General features: G+C 41.3%; 1 protein-coding gene across 3 annotated transcripts in view; it reads right to left on the reverse strand.

The window, feature by feature from the left end:
• zfpm1 (zinc finger protein, FOG family member 1) overlaps positions 1-17001 on the reverse strand; it is a 95303-nt gene extending 78302 nt beyond the window's left edge. For all 3 annotated transcript variants that reach the window (XM_029434170.1, XM_029434169.1, XM_029434168.1), the window contains exon 1: positions 16440-17001. In XM_029434170.1, the coding sequence (XP_029290030.1) occupies positions 16440-16479 (40 nt within the window). In that variant the 5' untranslated portion in view covers positions 16480-17001. The remainder of the gene's footprint in view (positions 1-16439) is intronic.
• Positions 17002-19860: the final 2859 nt, after the last annotated feature.

The following is a 19860-nucleotide window of genomic DNA, read 5'->3' on the forward strand; positions in this document are numbered from 1 at the left end:
TTCATTTTGGCATCAACATTATATCAGTAAACCCACATGAATAATCTGCACGGTAATTTCTTTCTTTCTTTCCTTTTTGTTTCTGGCATTTTGGTACAGCAAGATAAGTACTAAAAACCAACAGAAAGGCACGCAGAGCGAAAAAAGACAGATAGATAACATTGATATCAGGTCCTACACAACACAGTCATTTTCTTATCTGAGCTTTTTATCACTTTTTTTCTCCTATTTTTTTCTAAGCCTTCCACTCCCAGTTCTTTGTGGACTCACAGGACATAACAGGAGCACTGCCCTTAAAAAGTAAAGTCAGGTTTTGGTATCAAATTAACCGTAATGCTGATTTTCTGCATCTTCATTCTGCTTAATGCTTTAACGCTGTTAAAGAGGATAGTCATGGTCACATATAGGCAGACTTTGGGCTAGGAAATAATATATATTCAGATACATGATCTAGTGAGGTAGGAGGGAAGTTGCTTATTAGCAGACACAGATAGGAAGATTGGTTGGTGCGCACACGCGCACACACACACACACACACACACACACACACACACACACACACACACACACACACACACACACACACACACACTGTTATTTCTGAGAAGAGGAAAAACTATTTCACACACAGACTTATCATTGCTCTGTGTCAGACAGAAAAGCCTCTCTGGGTCTAATCTATCAAGGTCAGTAAGTGTGGCCCGGACAAACAGCATGTTGTTCCATCCCGCTGCTCCCTGCTGGAGAACACAACATCTGACTGACTCACTGGAGGGAAGACTGGCTGACCCAGATGCTGGATGACTTCTAATGTGCTAATGATAAATGTGCAAACACACTGCTGTATTGTGATGAATTGATCAGGGGTGGGAAACTTCTGCTTTACTTTAATTGAAATACTAGTTGTGCTCATTTCTTTGGCACATTAAGGTCTCTGATGCATCCATCACTCATGTAGTACCACATACTGAGCTGTTGTTTTACTGGATTCAGTTGTAGTATGTGTTTTTATTATAAAGAGATGAAGCTGGAATCAGTTTATTACTTTTATTAACACTTTTAGAGCTGTTGTGCTTTTTGGTAGTATAAAAAGTCAAGAAATGACCTACAATATAATTGGATTATATTGGAGTATGAGATTTTAGGATTCATTCAATCTTTGCTTGAATTAAAAAGTTGTTGGTTTGTGCTGGTCTCGCTAGAATAAAGGTCTCTGGCCTCATTGAGACAAAAAAAGGTCAGTTTCTAAACAAATGTAGTTCCTTCACCCCTATCACTGACTGATATGCTGATGATTTTACATTTCAAAGCCAATACCACTAAGTGGATTAGTAGCAACTTTAGCTCGGGTGTAGTATTTAACAATTACAATATACAATTACAGGAGTCACACAGTACATTCAGCTAGAAGCTTAAAAAAATTGTTTGAAATGTTGCTTTCTTGCCAAATATTAGATGAGAGGATCCATACTACTCTAGAGTCTAAACTGTAAGCAGGAAGCAGCCAGCAGGTGATTAGCTTAGCGTAAAATAACAGGGGGAAACTGCTAGTAGGGCGCATTGACATGCTGGAGTCTTGTCATAGTTGTGAGTTTGCCAGGCAACCAGCCTGGCACATAAAGTGTTGTTTTTAAACTTTGTTTTTTGTACAGATTTAAAAAGTTAAGCTATAACATATTTATTAGTGAGCTTTAGAGGTGCTGTTAGGCAGATTTCTTTACCTTTGGACAGAGCCGGCCGATTTCCCCTGTTTTCAGTTATTATGCTAAGGTAGGCTGATCTGCTCCTGGCTGTAGCTTTATATTAAACAGGCGGACAGAAGAGTGGTATCAACCCTCTCATCTAAGTCTCTGCAAGGCAGAGAATAAGCGCATTTCCCAAGATGTCAAATTATTCCTTTAACAGCCCTGTAAGAAATCCTTAATGAAGGTTATAATATTCAATTTGTGTCCACCCTAATTATATAAGCAAGCAGGGTCATTTTAACATCACAAATACCTCTCAGTATAACCAGTGTATAATGATTAGAACTTGTGTATTTTTGCACGTACAAATATGACAGCAGTGCAATAAATGCAATCTTTTAGAAATTCTAAAATTCAGGATGTCCAATTGGTTCAAACATGTACCACATAACTGTAATACCCCCAGTTTTATTCCACCCGGGGACCTTTGTTGTCTGTCATACCATTCGCTCTCTCCCCACGTTTCCTGCCTACATTATTACTGAATAAAGACAACATGCCAAAAACTTAATGTCTAAAACATTAAATCTTTTCTTGAAACTATGTAAGAGATGTGTGATTTGAACCCATTCTGCCCTCCACATAGAAGTTAGAGGTCATAGTCAGCCACAGTATAAAGCTGCAGCAGGATTCACCAGCTTGCTCGAGGACAGTAGCAGAGAGATCTATCCCACGCGACTGAGAAACATAGAAAGCAGAAGTCTTTTTACAGCAATGTCTGCCAGCTGGTTGGACTTCACATTTAACACTAGTTTTATTTAACCATCGGGTTACCAATCCTGAAAGTGTAACCTGTCTTTCACTTTCAGAGTTTCACACAGTAAGCACCCCAAAGGCCGAGTTAACAGCCACAGGGTGTATTAAGCCAAGCTTTAAAACCAGTATGGATTGATGTTTAGCGTAAGGTTAAAAGATCATTTGAGAGGGGTATTTAGTCATGGCCCTAATGGTGATGATGGAAACCTATTCAGAATTTGACATTTAATTGAATCTCTTTAAATGCAATATGTCAAAACTCACATCTAACAACATGAATGTAAGATATGGACAGAGAGCAGACACCGTCACCATCTTCTTCTTGATGGTGCAGATGGGGAATTTCTCCTCATGGAGAGGAGAGGAGAGGAGAGAGGAAGAGGTGTGAGGAGGAGGAGTAGGAAGGAGGACAGAAGTTCAGTTGGACAGAGAGAGCTGGAGAGCTAAAGATAAGAGAGTGGAGGGAGATATAGTCTGTGTGTGGGGGGGGGATATAAAGCAAATGGGTTAGAGGATTTAGATGCAGGAAGCATATCCATCAGGGATCTTTCCTAGTATCAAACTGGAGCAATCAGTGATAAAAAGACAACCTGGAAATGGCTGTAGCTGCAGTGGGAGTTCACTGGGCTGCAAATGGGCCTGTCTGCCCCTACTCTCTCTCTATCACTCCATCTATATGCCCCCCTTCTCCTCCAGCCACTGTTGTTGCCTTTATAATCACTCAAAAAGCCAGTAATACAAGTTTTCTTTATACTCAGGCTAGTACTGATGGCCTCTCTGGAATGATCTTTGTGCCTGTGCTGTTTTAACACATCTACACTGCCGACAGGATCTGCAAATATAATGCACTCCACCTCTCGATGCTCTTCTTCCAATCATATGACCACTACAGAATCTCTCAATCCCGCTCCCCTTCTCTCTGCACTTCATCTCCCTCCTCCAAAACAAGCTCCACAAAAGAAAAGAGAAATGAAAAGAGCGCCCCACCCCTTTCTAGATAGAGAGAGAGGGGGAGAAGAAGAAGAAGAGGAAGAGGAAGAAAAAAAACATAATTTATCTGTGTATTATCAAGAAAGGCAGACACTTTAATCAGTCAGCTATGAAGTCAGTATTTCCATTCTTATCTGTCGCAGGAGTGGAAATGGAGAGGAGATAGCGTTCTGGGAGCCCATCGGTGGGCAGGAATGATAATGGGGGCGGTGGGGGGGTTGAGGGGGTGAGGGAAGGAGGGAGGGGGGCAGGGCTAGGCTATTGGACCGCTGTGTCAGCGCTATCTGCACCCATTATCAACAGCCTTATCGGCCCTACCATCAGCCTCGCTGTAATGGGGCCAGTTCAACTTTCCACATTATCATACCGCCAAGACCTGGTTCACCAAGTCTAGGGGTCTGACTGGAGACAGAGAGAGAGGAGGGGGCAGATAGATAGAATGAAAGAAGGGGTGATAGAGAAGTGGAGGTGGAGGGGTAGAGATACAGGGAGTAGAGTTTAAAAAAACAGTGGAGGGTCGAGAAAAAGGAAAGAGAGGAGATTATTTGAAAAGCAGAAGAAAGAAGAAAGGATACATTAATGGAATAGCTGAAGGCGGAGGTGAGGGGGTAAGGGTAGCAAAGGGATGGCAAGATCCAAAAACCATAAACTTAAAAAAAAAAACATTACAGCTTTGTTATTTAACCTGATATCGCAGTGACATTGTGTTGCGTCTACCCACTGGAGGAGTGTTTACGGCCTGACTTCCTGTCTCTTCAGGCTGTTAAGTTATATTAGATCCTCACGCCCATAATAAATGATGTTACAACAGGGATTCATTAATCAGGAAGATAACATAAAGTTAGTTATATAGATCACTCAAGCTTTATCTGTGTCTCTATCTAGAGAGAAGATGAAACAATGTGTCAAGATATTGCACAAATACGTTTTTCCCAACCATCCTAACCAAAACATATAAAGACAGGATGAAAATTAAGCAGTGTCGTGATTAATTTTTTCCGTTTAAAGAGTTTGATATGGACTTTTCATTAATGATACCAATAAATAATATAAATAAATAAAAAATAAAGTCTTGCTGTAGCAAATGTAATATAGACTTTTTTTGTATTTGGTCATATCATGCCAACATTTAAGCCTTCAAATGAATGCTTCTAGCAGGACAATATGATTGTGAGATTGCACACGCTTCTGAAATTCAATATATGTTACATGTACAGTATATATATTTAATATATATAAAATCTTAAATACTGCAGTTTGCATGTCAACAGTACACTAGTCTTGCGATACCAGAGAATCGTAGATCTTTGCTACTGGCTGTAGCAACAACGTTTCTGTTACGTGTTTACAAGCACACAACTTCTGCATGTCACTGCCCCCATATGAAGGGCCGCCCTAAAGATTTTGATTGAATTCTTTTTAACTCATGTGGCTGTGGCTCAGGAGTTAGAGCAGTCGGTGGTTCGATCCCTAGCCCTTGCTGTCAACATATCGGTGTGTTGGGCAAGTCACTGAACCCCAAATTGCCTCCGATTGCATGGCCATTGATGCGTGTATGTTCATCTCCTGATGAGCAGGTGGCACCTTTTATGACTGTGTGAATGGGTGAATGCTGACTTGTAAAGCGCTATGAGTGGTCACAAAGACTAGAAAAGCGCTATATAAATGCAGTCCATTTACCATTTATTGTTTTTACCCAGTTTTAGCAATGAAACAAGGGAGAGGGTATTTTAAAGGCTATTTTAAATGGGGGAAGCATTAAAAAAACTATTGTGTAGCAGCAATGTTTTTTTCTTCATCCTGTTAATCATCTTTCAACACTTTGAGGTTGGGAACCACGGCTACATAATAAAATAAAGCACAGTGCTACACAGTATGAGCTATAATTAAGATAGTATTGATAATCTTCAGCCCCAAGAGCTCTCATACAATAACATGTATGTGTATTTACAAGGAACTCTAGCAGAGTGAATTCTCCTTCAAAATCTTTTTACAGTAACTGGTTTATATTAAATGCTCCAAATATGATGTATTTTCACACACACACACACACACACACACACACACACACACACACACACACACACACACACACACACACACACACACACACACACACACACACACACACACACACGATTGGCAGCTCACTTATCAGTCAGGGAGCCAGAGCACCACGGTTTACACAAGCACAAAGCAATCCAAAGGCCCGGATCACTGCAACACTACTGGCTCACATGACTCATAATGTACACACTGAGATGTGAGAGAGGGAGATACTGAGAGACAGGGAGAGAGTAAGGGAGAGAAAGAGTAGAATGTTACTCATCGCTCACCAACGTGGCCCTGATCAGCCTTACATTCCTAAATGTAACAGTACATTTCAATGAAAAACAAGTAATTTATGACTTTTATCATCCTCTGTTGGCAGCCAGAGGGAACTGCAACAACAACTGGCTCTGACAACTGATTAAAAAGTTGCATTTTGTCAACCAAGAGGAGTAAACAGGCTAATTAGTAGACCAGAAAGGGAGTTTCAATCATTTGAAATGTAGAACTTGCCCAGGTCATCACTGATGTCCAGACAAATGATGCTCTGCCACAAAATATCTCATTGAGAAGCCTGAAGCTTAAAGGTGTTGATCTACGGGAGCTGTGCTGTTTTTTGAAAGCAGATTTTTATGTGTGTGTGTGTGTGTGTGTGTGTGTGTGTGTGTGTGTGTGTGTGTGTGTGTGTGTGTGTGCGTGTGTGCGTGTGTGCATGCGCGTGCATGTACGTGTGTGCATGCACGTATGTGTGTGCGTGCGTGTGCGTGTGTGTGTGTGTGTGTGTACAGCAAGAGGAGCCGCTGGTCTAGACCTCCTCTGTGAAGGTGGCTCCCAGGAGGCTCCTCCAGCATCTCCTCTTTCTACTTCCATTGTCTCGGACACTGAGCGCCCTTATCGACTCCTATTTTTCCACCTTCTAACCGTCCTCTGCTTCCTCTTTCACTCATTGTCCCCTTCTCTCAAACTTCTTCAGCTGTCCTGTACATTACTGTACAGGACAGCTTTTCTATCCTTTGCTAATCTTTTGGTGTGTTGCTCTCCTTTTCTCCCACTCTATTATTCTCTGCTTAGCTTTTTACAACCAGCCTTGTTGCTTTATTGTCTGAAGTCTTTACTATCCCAGCAACAACACACCTCTCGAGGAAATGTTTCATTTGTGTCATGAAAATGTTGTTGTTCAAAGATAAGAGGAAGAAAATATAACGTTTTAACAATTATATCAGCTGTCAAGAAATACCATCTGCCTGTGGCTCTTTGTATAATGTGCTTTGTAAGGGTCCTCCAGAGTATGATTTTACAAATAATGTTATGTCAACACAATTAGCTAAATATTCAGAGTATTAAAAAGACAGACAGAAAGACATTCTGACTCTGTTCTATTCCCAGTTCTAAGTGTCCCAGTAAGCCGTGAGCCAGCAGGAACAGCAGGACCCAGAAACTGTGTCTTTATTGCATATCTCATTGAGAAGCCTGAAGCTTAAAGGTGTTGATCTACGGGAGCTGTGCTGTTTTTTGAAAGCAGATTTTATGTGTGTGTGTGTGTGTGTGTGTGTGTGTGTGTGTGTGTGTGTGTGTGTGTGTGTGTGTGTGTGTGTGTGTGTGCGCTCACTAAAATGAGCACACAAAACATTTACAAAACCTTAAGAGATACAAGGTTTTTTTTACCCAGCAGTGACAATATGACATGATAAGGCTTTATTTTCCACTTGATGGCCCAGTGCACATAAGGTCAAAGGTCAGTTCAAATAAATGTGTGTGTCATCCTTGTCATTTTTTCCTTCCTGGCCCTCTGAGCATCTCCCAACAATGTGTTCAAAGGTGTTCAAGGGAAATTCAGATCACAGCAAAGACAACAGTTAATACTGTAAATTCATGTAAACCTACATGTAGGTGAACTTACACAGATCAACCAGCCAGATTTCATCCTATTTTTCAAAATAAGAGTTTTTTTGTTTGTTTATTTCTCTCTGCTAAACATTAGTATTATTATTTCCCTAATACATATCAAATAAAAAGTGTCTAAACCCATTACATGTTATATGTTTTACATGCTTATTGTATCTTTAATATATTACATTTACGCAGGTATCTATGCAAGAATGACATTCCTTTGACATAATGCCATAAGATCATCTTGTATTAATGCCTGTATTTCTGATTAAGACTTTTAAATGCAAGTATGTGGGTTAGAATACCTTCCTTTTTCCCCATTTGATCCCAATCAAGCCACTAAAATGAGCACACAAAACATTTACAAAACCTTAAGAGATACAAGGTTCTTTTTACCCAGCAGACAATATGACATGATAAGGCTTTATTTTCCACTTGATGGCCCAGTGCACATAAGGTCAAAGGTCAGTTCAAAGAAATGTGTGTGTATTAAGCACTTTATGATCTTTCTAGAGACAGTGGAGTTTTGTTCCATCAGGCTTCTGTGACCTTTGACCTCTTAACTTATTTTCTGAATTAATATTCGTGGTCTGGGAATTCAAGCTACAGTTGCATTTATTGTCAGTCGGTTAGTGTGTGTGTGTAAAAGCAGGTCAGGCAGTGTTGTTTGCCCAGGTTGCCTTAACACCCTGGAACTGAGCGCTCAGCACAGTAGGAGCAAATGGTCTGTCTTATCACTGCTTCTGGGGGGGGCTTGTCATAATACTGGCTGTCTCTCTCTGTCTCACGCACACGCACACGCACACGCGCACACACACACACGGAACACACTGTCCTTCGAGTATCCAGTCATTCTGACCAGAGATCAGAGCCACGTTGCTTACAGCTGTCTCACACACAAAAACAACTCCTGCAGCCAACAACTACACACACAGCGGCTTTAGTCCTTACACCCCAAATAACAACCTCCGTTTGGTCTCCTTTAATAAAGTGAGGTTCACATTCTTTGATTCTGCTGTCCTTCCCCACACTCACACACATTCTCATGTATATTGAATCATATATTTACACATCTCTGTTGACAAAACCTTGCATTGTGTCCTCAAACCTGTGTTCCCATGCATTGATCGGACAGCAGCTCGAAGAGAAGGCTTGGATTCTTTGGTTACTGTAGTTAAACATCCACCGTCTCTAATAGGGAGCACGTCAGCCGTGAGTTAAGCCCTCACAAAGCTCCCTGGGAAGAGCTGGCAGAGTAGTAATTACTGCTAGAGCAAACAGTTTGGACGTAGATTACGCTACTGTTGGCCGGGGTAATGTTTTCTCTCCTCCCTCATCTACAGAGTCCTCAACGCTGAGGTCAAGGGTGACACGGTTTTACAACGGTGCTGAGTTGGGGAACCATAATTCACCACAAGGCTGTCCCCTGGGTAAATAGCAGGAAAGGGTAATAACTCATCCACACACCGAACACAAACGGTGTTTCCTCTATAACCCTGCCAACTTCCCCCTTCGGTGTATCTGACCATGCACACACACAATCTCAGTCAACGCTGCTCAGATAGCCACAATGCAAACACACACATTAATGCAAGCAAGCTAAAATCTTAGTCAGAAGCAGAAAGAAAACAGGCAAATCTACAAGGTATAAAACACTGACAAATTAAGGAATAGAGAATAAGTTAAGTTCAATAATGTTTAGGTCACATTATTAAACCATGATGGAAAGTTCAACCTTCAAAGAATGAACAGCATTCTAACAGATATCCAATCAGCTCTGCTTGACTGCACAACTAAAGAGTTGAAAATGTCTAGGTTTTTAAAGAGTTCACTGTGTTTTGTGCAGATACTATATGTGCATGCATATGTGGGTGTGACTGATTGCAGGCATATGCAACTCTCAAACCAAGCTATCTGATCGTGAGCATGAGAATCGCTAGCGTCCGATCAGTCACCATCTAGCCAGTCTAATATCTGTCAGTAGAATCAACCAAGTGCGAGTCATCCTGCTGATGCTGTTACTTTCCTCTTCCCCTCCGCTTACTGTACGCTCTTCAAGCTTTACGCCTTTAACAGAAAAGAATATTTAAATGAAAAAAAAATCACCCTGGAGATTATCATCAATGAACACCAACATTTCCCAACATGTCTTTGCTATCTTACACATAATCTGGAATGAGTAATACATGGTATTAATTTTAATTAAATTAATCAATGACAATGCTTGTTAGGGAGGAGAGAGAGAGGAGAGGGGAGGATATAAGGAGGAGGTGGAGTTTGAATGAGTGAGAAAAGATTGAGGGAGAAAAGAAATGCATTCACACCTATCATCTAATTATACAACAACATTAATCCCATTAGGGCTGGAACTGATTGCCAGGGTCCGGACCCCGACTGCTCCTGCCTGGGCCTGTTATTATTGCTGTGGAGCCTCGGCTCCTGCCTGCTCCAGCCTGATAACAACTCTAATCACACTTGGCGATCTCTATCTGCACCAGAGATCAGGCCCCGCGGCTTATCAAAAGTTCACATCAAGCTAAAAGCAGAACAAAGAAGGAGAAAAAAAACACAAGGGAAAGCCACCAAGGCGCTGCATGAGTCTTCTGGGTGTGTGTTTGTGTGTGTGTGTGTGTGTGTGTGTGTGTGTGTGTGTGTGTGTGTGTGTGTGTGTGTGTGTGTGTGTGCTTGGAATTTAGACATGCTTGTGTGTTTTATTTCACTTTGGCTCACAAAGAATGAATTAATCTCTCAATTGTGCGTCCATATAACAATCACGTGACCTGTGCCGTGTCAGAGTACTGATAAAAAACAACACAGTTACACATTCCTTTCAGCTGCAACACTCTCAACTGGAACCTATCTGAAGTCATTTTAGAAATCTGAAAACACTGTTTCTATAAGCTATAAAGAAGTTTTACATCTGTTTTGTAAAAGTAAAAGAGGAAGAAGTAGAAGAAAAGGAGGAGGAGGTCAGCATGGTGATTTCCTTGTCTGGCCTCTGCAGGCGTCCCAGTTTGCTTTAAGCCGTGGGAGGCAGCGTATTATTCATGCTGACCTCTGAGCTCTAGCACTGATGTCATAAGAACCAAGCTTTGACACACAGACACACACACACACACACACACACACACACACACACACACACACACACACACACACAATCAGCAGTATGGATCTGCAGGGTGCTATCTATCTCCCATCAGCAGGCCTCCTTATCAGCCCCAAACATCTTTTACAAAGGGGAGGGGGAGCAGCAGCGCTGGCTGGGCTGCCATTAAAAACACACCACAACACATTCATCTACCGACTTCAACACACTTTTCCACTCTTTCTCTATCTTTTTTCCCCCACCATCTACTTTCACTCCTCTTCTTCTCCCTCCTATCACCAACACTTTTTTCCCACTCTCCCTCTGCTTTTCTTTTTTTTTCTAGAGATCCACCCCCAGCCAATCAAAAACAAAACCACCGACAACGCAACAAGGCTGGGAAAATGGCATGCAACAGCCAGATGTAATTACAGTGTGTGTGTGTGTGTGTGTGTGTGTGTGTGTGTGTGTGTGTGTGTGTGTGTGTGTGTGTGTGTGTGTGTGTGTCTCTCTCTCTCTCTCTCTCTCTCTCTCTCTCATATATCAGCAGCACCAATCGCCGCCAACTTTTATCACGTCTCCCATCTCAACCGCCAAAATATAAGCCCAGGGATCCAGCCTCAGTGGGCTGCCTGCCTGGTATCTCCCCATCAAGGAGAGAAACCTTATCAGGCTGAAAGATCACCAACCGTTGGGGAGGATGACGCACAAAGAGACACAGACAAATATCTAACTGCTACACAAACACCCGCTATTCCTCTTCAACTATGGGCCCGCAGAAAGCCCTGGACCTAATTCATTGTTGCTGGGGGAAAAAAGATTTCCATGCTATGTTGTCTTAATGTGTCTGTCTGGGGTGTTGTAGTCAATTGTTGCTTTTCTAGTGGTTTAAAAAAAAAAACTTACTTCAGGTTATGGCCCTGTCACACAGTTCCGTATGGCAGAAACGTATGCCGCCGTATAAGAAATATTGGCAATACGCTGGTGTATATTGATATAAGTTAGGGATAAGTTGGGTAAGTAGTATATGTTAAGAGCACACTGTGTTACGCTGGGGTACGTTGTTGAACGCTGAGGCCGTGAAAATGTTTTGAGGATGTTCAATATTTTCGGACGTACCCAATGTGTGCTTCATTGATAACGAGTGGATAACCTATTCGTAACCTATGCTTAACCAAGTCTGACCTATCTGTAACGAGTCTCAACTTATTCAGACGTATTAAACTTATGCCTGACGACGGAGTAACTTATTAAACGTGTTTCTACAGTACTGCTAGCGTTCTGGGAGCTTATTGGGGTTTGAATATAGTATATAGGGTCCCTGTGAGTAGCTCATCCTCACTTCTTCACAGCACGTCTTGATGAATACATCAACCCATCATCAGAGAGCATGGAGGATGCTGAAAGGCTGCGGCAAGAGTACATTCTGTTCTCCAGCATCAGCATGAGTGAACCAAATGGCACTTTTCCAGCTCCGTGCCAATAGGAGGAGGAGAAGAGGGCAACGGAGGAGGATCTGGACCCGAGCATGGATCGGTAGGCGACGGCAGTTTGGCTTATACGACCAGCTTCTGGTGGAACTCCAGAACGAGGACAACGCCTCCTTCATCAACTTCATGCGGATGACCCCGAGATGTTCGAGCTGCTAGCCAGAGTGGGTCCCAGGATAACAAAGCAACATACTGATGATGATGTTTCTGTGAGATCGGCGCCGTATTTATAGGCATGAGTCACGTGATTGTTTGAAGGAAGCAGACGATACACGGAACACGGCAGCCATACGCTAGGAATACGTTATGCATTCGTCGAATACGTTGGCCATACGCTCTGATACGGTTTGTATAAGTAAGTGATACGCTATCAATAGATTAAACATACAGAGCGTATGTTTAATCTATTGATAGCGTATCACTTACTTATACGTTATGTATATGTCAGCTACAACACCGATGTGGATTTTTCTGATCCGATGAAAAGTTTGACGTATTTGGACAAATTTTCAGCATACGTTTCTGCCATACGGAACTGTGTGACAGAGCCCTTAGAGAATCAGGGGGGAACGCTTTGCTCCTCTAGAGATGCACACTACCAAACTACATCACATGTGGGGCAGGGTATAATGTACACATTCTTGATAAAAGTGACGATACGATACCTGGGTTTGTAATGATGTAAGCCAGGGGTGTCAAACTCATTCTAGTTCAGGGGCCACATACAGCACAATCTGATCTCAAGTGGGCCGGACCAGTAAGATCACAGCATAATAACCTGTAAATAACAACAACTCCAAATCTTTCCCTTCATTTTAGTGCAAAAAAGTACAAGTACATTCTGAAAATGTTCAAACGTAATCTTTTTACAAAACATTATGAACAACCTGAAATTTCTTAAGAAGAAAAGGTGTAATTTCAACAATAGTATTAGTTTATCATTTACACATGTGCGTTACAATTTACAGATCACAGTGTATCTACAGAGGCTTTTACTTTATGATCAAAACTACTAATTTTTACACTTTGCAAACTCATCCCGTGGGCCGGATTGGACCCTCTGGCGGACCGGTTTTGGCCAGCGGGCCGCATATTTGACACCCCTGATGTAAACAATACTGCTTGCTACTGTACAATAACTTTTTTTACATTTACATTGTTATTGAAGTCAACAATATTATAACATTTGATGCCAACCTGATACTCAGTGAAACAGACACATTTTGGTCGGTACCCAGCCCTTCTCACTTGTTTGCCTTAATGATGTACTCGAGGTTATAGGTTCGCCCATTTTGCAGGAAGCACCTGGGCAACTCACATTCAAGTGAATAAAAAACTACATGTAATTAGTTCTCATTCACATGAATTTGATTTTTATAATTAATTCAAATCCAATCCACATAGACTAATCATAAAATACATTGGTCGTTTAATTCACAGTGCCTCCGATGCCTCATTAAGGGACAGAGACAGGTGACTTCAGATTTATGGTAGTGATTAATTGCTAATGTAACGGCTGTAACATGATTCTCTGGGCTATATGAAGGAGGGTCATTTGGAGACCTTTGCATGGTAGGTTATTTTATTCTTGGGCAGATTCTGAATGTAACAATCAACCAATCAGCTAACTTGACGCGCAGCTTTGCACAACACAATATTGAAATTTCCGTGATGCACATCAACCATTTACAATAACTAAACAACCATTACTTGGCTTTAGCTGTATCAAACTACAGTATGTTGTATGAATTATTTTAGAGAGGAAGTTAGAGGTATATTACTGTGATGATGAAACTTGACCCAACAACACTATGCCCTGACTGGAATTTATAATATCAGTGACAGCATGCTGAAAACAATATGGTGGATGCACTGCATAAGTAGTAATAGTAGTAGTTTTAGTGGTAGAACCAGCAGCCCCCACCTCTGCTGAACCCCCACACACCCCAGCCGAACAAAGTCCTTATCACTCCTCACTCTTTCCTATCAAAATGTCTGCCAAATCACAAGAGAGTCACGGGGCTGAGAGCCTGGCTGGCCTCAACCACAGCCGGGGCCTGGTGCACAGGGAAGCATAGTGGACCAGAAGCACTGATAAAGACGGCCATAACACCCCTGAGACAAACACATGTACACACACACACACTCTCTCTCTCTCATACACGCCAAGTCTAGCCCTGGTTTATCAGCCTCAGGGTCTGGGATACATCTCCAGGCCTCGCTGCTGGCTTTACTGTAGGTGCCTGCTGGGAGTTCACAGCTGATAGGCTTCTTTATGGAAACATGTAAAAAACAACAGGAAGTGACAGACTATATAGACTGCTTGCAGTGGCACACCAACGAACCTCATCAAGAGCCATCCTTCATGCCAACCCAGCAGGTATGCTTGATCACAATAGATGGCATCCATGATTTCAGTGCTATTAGGGGCAATCTATGGAAGAAAGTGTGCAGCTAACAAGAACGTTTACTACATCTAGTTATTACTCTGTTGGCACAGCAACTCTCCATTTTGTTACACAGAATGGTGTCTTCTTCGATTAAACAATCTTTGGTCGAGCAATAAAAAAAATACAGAAACCAATATTCAGACATCATATAAACCAAACAACTAACTTTCATTGTAGCATGACAAACTCACAGAAGTAACTTTAATTAGCTGAGTAGGCTAATTAATCAACTGATTAAAACCTTTCATCTCCTATCAGTGGTGGAAAGTAACAAAGTATATTTACTCAAGTACTGTACTGTACAATTTTAAAGTACTTTTACTTTACTTGAATATTTACATTATATGCTACTTAATACTTCCACTCCACTTCAGTTCAGAGAGAGATATTGTAGTTTTTACTCCACTACACTTATTTGATAGCTTTAGTTAGTTTGAAGATTCCGATTATTAATACAAAATATAATATATCAAAAAATGTAATATGATATATTGTTACACAGCAATAACTACATAATATTCTGAAATGGACCATTCTGCATAATCAGTACTTTTACTGTTTGCACCACTGCCTCCTGTAGCTTAGTGAGACAATGTATTGTCAGCCCTAGTTTGCCAGTCTGCCATTACATGCCTTTTACTAAAGTCACATGTCTAGGAGAAAATACACCTTCTGCCACCAGCACCAGGATACTTAAACATGAATATTACTGATTCCATATCATATATAACTTTAGATGTATATAATGTGATAACATACAGCATCCAAATGTTGCCTTTAGACACCAGGTTTCTCGGAACACAGTGACACAATCGCTGATGACAAGATATTATTATTTGCTCAATGTGATAACTTGCCAAACAAACTGTCCTGCTGTCATGTTTCCAATCCAGCTGTAGTGTCCAAATAGATACACCATGTTTCTTTTAACTTTAATCTCCAGTGTAAATATGCCACTAGATTTAGACTGAGACTCTCCATTAGCTCAGAGTACAACATGCTTAGGATGGATTAATCACAACATCATTAATATGCTTTTATATCAACTTTGAACATCAGTCACCAGCGATAAAAATTCACACGTTTTATGAACAGGAAGAACTCATCAAGCACGGAGACCAGCCAAGCGTCGGACCAAGAAAAGGCCTTTCAAGCGGCCTTAAGATGCATTATTGAGTTAAAGGGATAGATGAAAAAAAGATCCAATTGTAAGCAGCTATCAGTAGGAGAGATCAGCCAGGCTGCCTATCTGACGCCCCATCTCTGGAAAAGAGAAGTGAAAAGCCAGGGGGAAAATGCAACGGCGGCCTCGGCGATGCCTCAGACAGAAAACAAATAAAAAAAGATCCAATTTTAATCTTTATCTGGGCTCACATCGGATCGCTGCTTTATCTCTGTTCACATCAGCTTTTTCAGAGAACACTGACGTTTCCACAACAGAATTAAACAGGAAGCCACGGCTACAGTTTTAGCTGCCAATGGACAAAGCATTCTTTACAGGGTAATAAATGAAAACTTTTTATATTCTAGGGCAGTCGAGATAGCAAGGCTACCAAAGTGGCGCTTAAATAACTTTGAAAAGCATTCTTTTAAAAAAAAGGAAGGTGTAGGCTACGTCTCTAGGCTATTCGGAGAAAATGCTGTATCCTAACTGAACTCAATTGAACTTGTAGCTACTTAAAAGGTTCAATTTGCTGATATTATCAAATGCACAACAGTGTTCTGAGTGGGTCTAGTTTGTGTTTTAGGCAACATTCAACCATAAAAACGGTGTCATAAAACTACTGTCGAGACAGTCAGGCGTTAGAGTAGAGTTTCATACTACTTATTAACTTTACAGCGAATGTACAGTTCATTCGAAGTGCCGCACACAACATGCGGCTTCTTCCCAGAGCGTGCGAGGCTCACCACACACTAAAACTACTCACAACACTCCAACAAAAAAAGGCAACATTAAGTAATGAGCTTGTTTCATCCTTACGCTTTATCTGACGGGGTTTGCTCTGCTTTCTCCGGGACATGGTGGCTCTTCCCTCTGACTAGGAGTCCGCTTGGACGGACAGACGCAGCGGCAGATAAGCGCTGTGGTTCTTCTGTTTTCGGCTTCTTCTCTCTTTCCCCACCGCTTATTGCTGCGACGCGGCACTCCGATCAGCGACCGGAGAAATCCGCATCACCCGCCTGCACTTTGATATCTTCTGCCACGACAGCTTACGTGGGGCTACCTGTGGCTGAGTCTGCTAACTTGTCACTGTCCTCCTTCTCTTCTTCCCAAACGTGCCTTTACCTCACCTTTCTCTCCGTTTTCCTACTAACGTTATTCCTTCGCCGGGCGCGAGCCACCGACGCAACCCCTGGCGCGTCTGTCAGCAAATACAGTTGCCTGTCTTCAGAAATATTAACGCTGATAAATAATAACAGTTATATGGAGGTCAGCGGAGTGACTGCTATTGTTTTCTGTGAAGTTTCCTCTCGCCGGTCCGCCCCCTCGTCCGCCTGTACTGTCACTGAAGCGGGGAGCCAGTTTCAATGGAGCACGAGCGCTACCATCAACTCCGCTCGCTTACTACTGAGGAGAAGACGCGCCTCTAGAACGCCCCTTACGCCTGACGTATGGCACCGCACTAATTTCCTATTGGTTCAAAAGTGTTCCCATGTAAAGCATGCTATTCTTTTCTTTTCTTTTTAATTACATATTATACTCATACTGCATAATAATTCGAATAAATGCATCAAAACATAGATAAATCATTATTACATATTTTCAGGGAAGTTAAATATATATTATGTATCAGGCACTGAGACATTTTAAATATTGAAGTAAAGTATTTTTGTTTTATCCTTTATGATATACCTATTCTAATAATCAGTGTTATTATATTAAAATAATAAGGAAAATATTAAATATGTCAGAACTTGCCTTTTTAAAAGTATATTGCCATTGTTTTGTGAAAAACCTTGTACAACTCTCAAATACATTTTGTCCAAATTAGGATGTTCATGTTATTTACCTGAGCAGTGTGTCACCCCAATTAACTTGCTATTATATATTATATATATATATATATATATTTCAAAATTCCTATTTATCAAGTGTGTGATACACGCTAATTTTAAGTGCTTTCATTGTACTGCACTTTGATTCTTGTTTAAATGTGATACAGACATGTGATAAGCCAGGATTTCCTTTTGGGCCGCTCTAGTTTCCTGCATGGATGACTCAGACTTATTATTACTTTAAAAAATGTCAAAGTGCAATAGTAGTATTAGACTATTAGACTATATTGAGAGTTTACGGAGACACATGTGAAGAGATTAATGTGTATAGACAACATTTTATTTAACTTGTTTTCAGTCACTAACATCAACACTAAACTATTAATAGCAGGGGAAATTAAATATTGAGTGTCCAAACTGTTCAGTTGATATTCTGTCATGATACTGATTAAGCATTTTAATATCTTTATTTTGTATAATGCAGGGACATGGTACATTAAGTAGGAAAAGTATTGACCACCTTTTTAATAATTAATTTACATTTTCAACAAATTATAATCTGAGAAAGTTTTAACTTTGTTTATCTATATCCATCACAGATATAAAAGTGCACTACTGAAAATCTCACATTTCCATTGCGTTGTAACTAACCACCATGTCAGTGTAATTCAAGTAACCTGGTTGATGTCATAAAGTTGCAATGCATCCAGGGATTCAAACCAGCAACCCATGGGCCTCACACGAGCTTCTCCAAATATGCTCCAGCCTCTTACCATGAACATGGAGAGGAGCTGGAGTTGGAGTTGGTTACTTACCAGCTAAATTCACTGGCGCCATCTAGTGGCCATCTTTTAAATATGACAGTTACTCACAAAGAGCATACAGTGTTGAGGCGCATCACACACTTCATGTTCTGTAGAGCTCAACAGTGCAGTGACATAGAGACTTGACATACTGCCAGGTTTGAGATTTACAATTCTGCGACTTGGAGGAGAATCATCGTGAGGAACTATTTCCTACTTGGTTTAGTTAATGACAATGGCAACTTGTAACCTGCACATGTGTGCATGTAAGGAGGAAAACTCAACCCAAAGTTTTTCTTATAAAGTGATTTTCCACTGCAATCCTCTATAACAGCTTCAGTGCTCCTTGTCATATATTCTCCAACTGTGTAGAACTCCATTGGAGGGTTGGGCAGCATTCATCTTCAAAAAAGATTTTCATTCATATGATGTTTGATGGAAAGAAGTGAAAACACGTAACTCAAAAATCACCATATAGGTCAGGGACGGGCAAGCGCGGGTGCTGTCGGAGCTCCGTGAGGGGGGGTGCAAAGTGGCCCTCTGGCAGTGAGGACACATTTTCTGTGGCCCTTCCTAATCCTCAAAGTTGCCCATCCCTGATATAGGTGCTGTTATATTAGTTGGGTTGAGATCTGGTGACTGTTTAGACCAGTGGTTCTCAACCTTTTTTGGGCCAGCGCCCCCCTATCCATTATCCGTGTTTACGGCGTTGCTTTGCGTATTCACATTCTCTCCGTTTCTCGAACAAACGAGAGGAGAGGAGAGGAGAGAACTACAAAGTGCAAAAAAGTCAAAAATCCAACACATTAATTATAAATGGAGCCTGAATGAGCAGCAGTGATGCTGGTGTTAGCTCTGCTATAACGTTAGCTCTGCTGGTGTTAGCCCTGCTGGTGTTAGCTCTGCTACTACGAGCAGCCAGAGTGCAGCTCGTCTGCTGCTGGTCCAAGTCCCGACCAGAGTGTTAGTGTTTTAACATTAATTCAGATTAGTTTTATTCATGGTGTATCTTTGGAATAACATTAATGCTTTCGAACAGTGGTGGCTAAGGGGGACGGCGCTTGTTTTAGTTTTTCAAGCAGCACTTTATCGCTCAGCAAAATAAAAATAAAAGTCTAAAAACACACAATGTTAACTTTATTCAAACGCACTCGACTCGTCCTTTCAGCTCGTGCAGTTTGACATGTTTTGTGCTGTAATGCAGCTCAAGAGCCTTTTCCATGACCACAAGCAATTCCACGCAAACACTGGCCTTTTACTTCCACAAAGAAATCCACCTTTCTCGCATCCACCTTTCTCTTTGTTACACTCGCCATGCTGCGTTCGCTGATGTCAATGACCGTCTAGTTTAATATTGAAGTTTTTGACATGACGTGACCACGTGATGACACGTTCCGCTCGTGTTGTATTCAAGGACCCTGACCTTGGTCAGTCGCCGGTTATATTCTATATCTGACTAGATTCTAGCATACCTGTATCCCGTATTTTTCCTTCTATCCCGCTGTCCTTCCGTTTAAATATTTTCCTGTAATTATCCCGTATTTTTAAATAAAACAATTTTTTTCTAAAAGTGTACATGGTAAAGAGGCCTCCAGTAAAGCA

The sequence above is a fragment of the Cottoperca gobio genome, chromosome 6, assembly GCF_900634415.1.
Source record: "Cottoperca gobio chromosome 6, fCotGob3.1, whole genome shotgun sequence".
Lineage (NCBI taxonomy): Eukaryota > Metazoa > Chordata > Actinopteri > Perciformes > Bovichtidae > Cottoperca > Cottoperca gobio.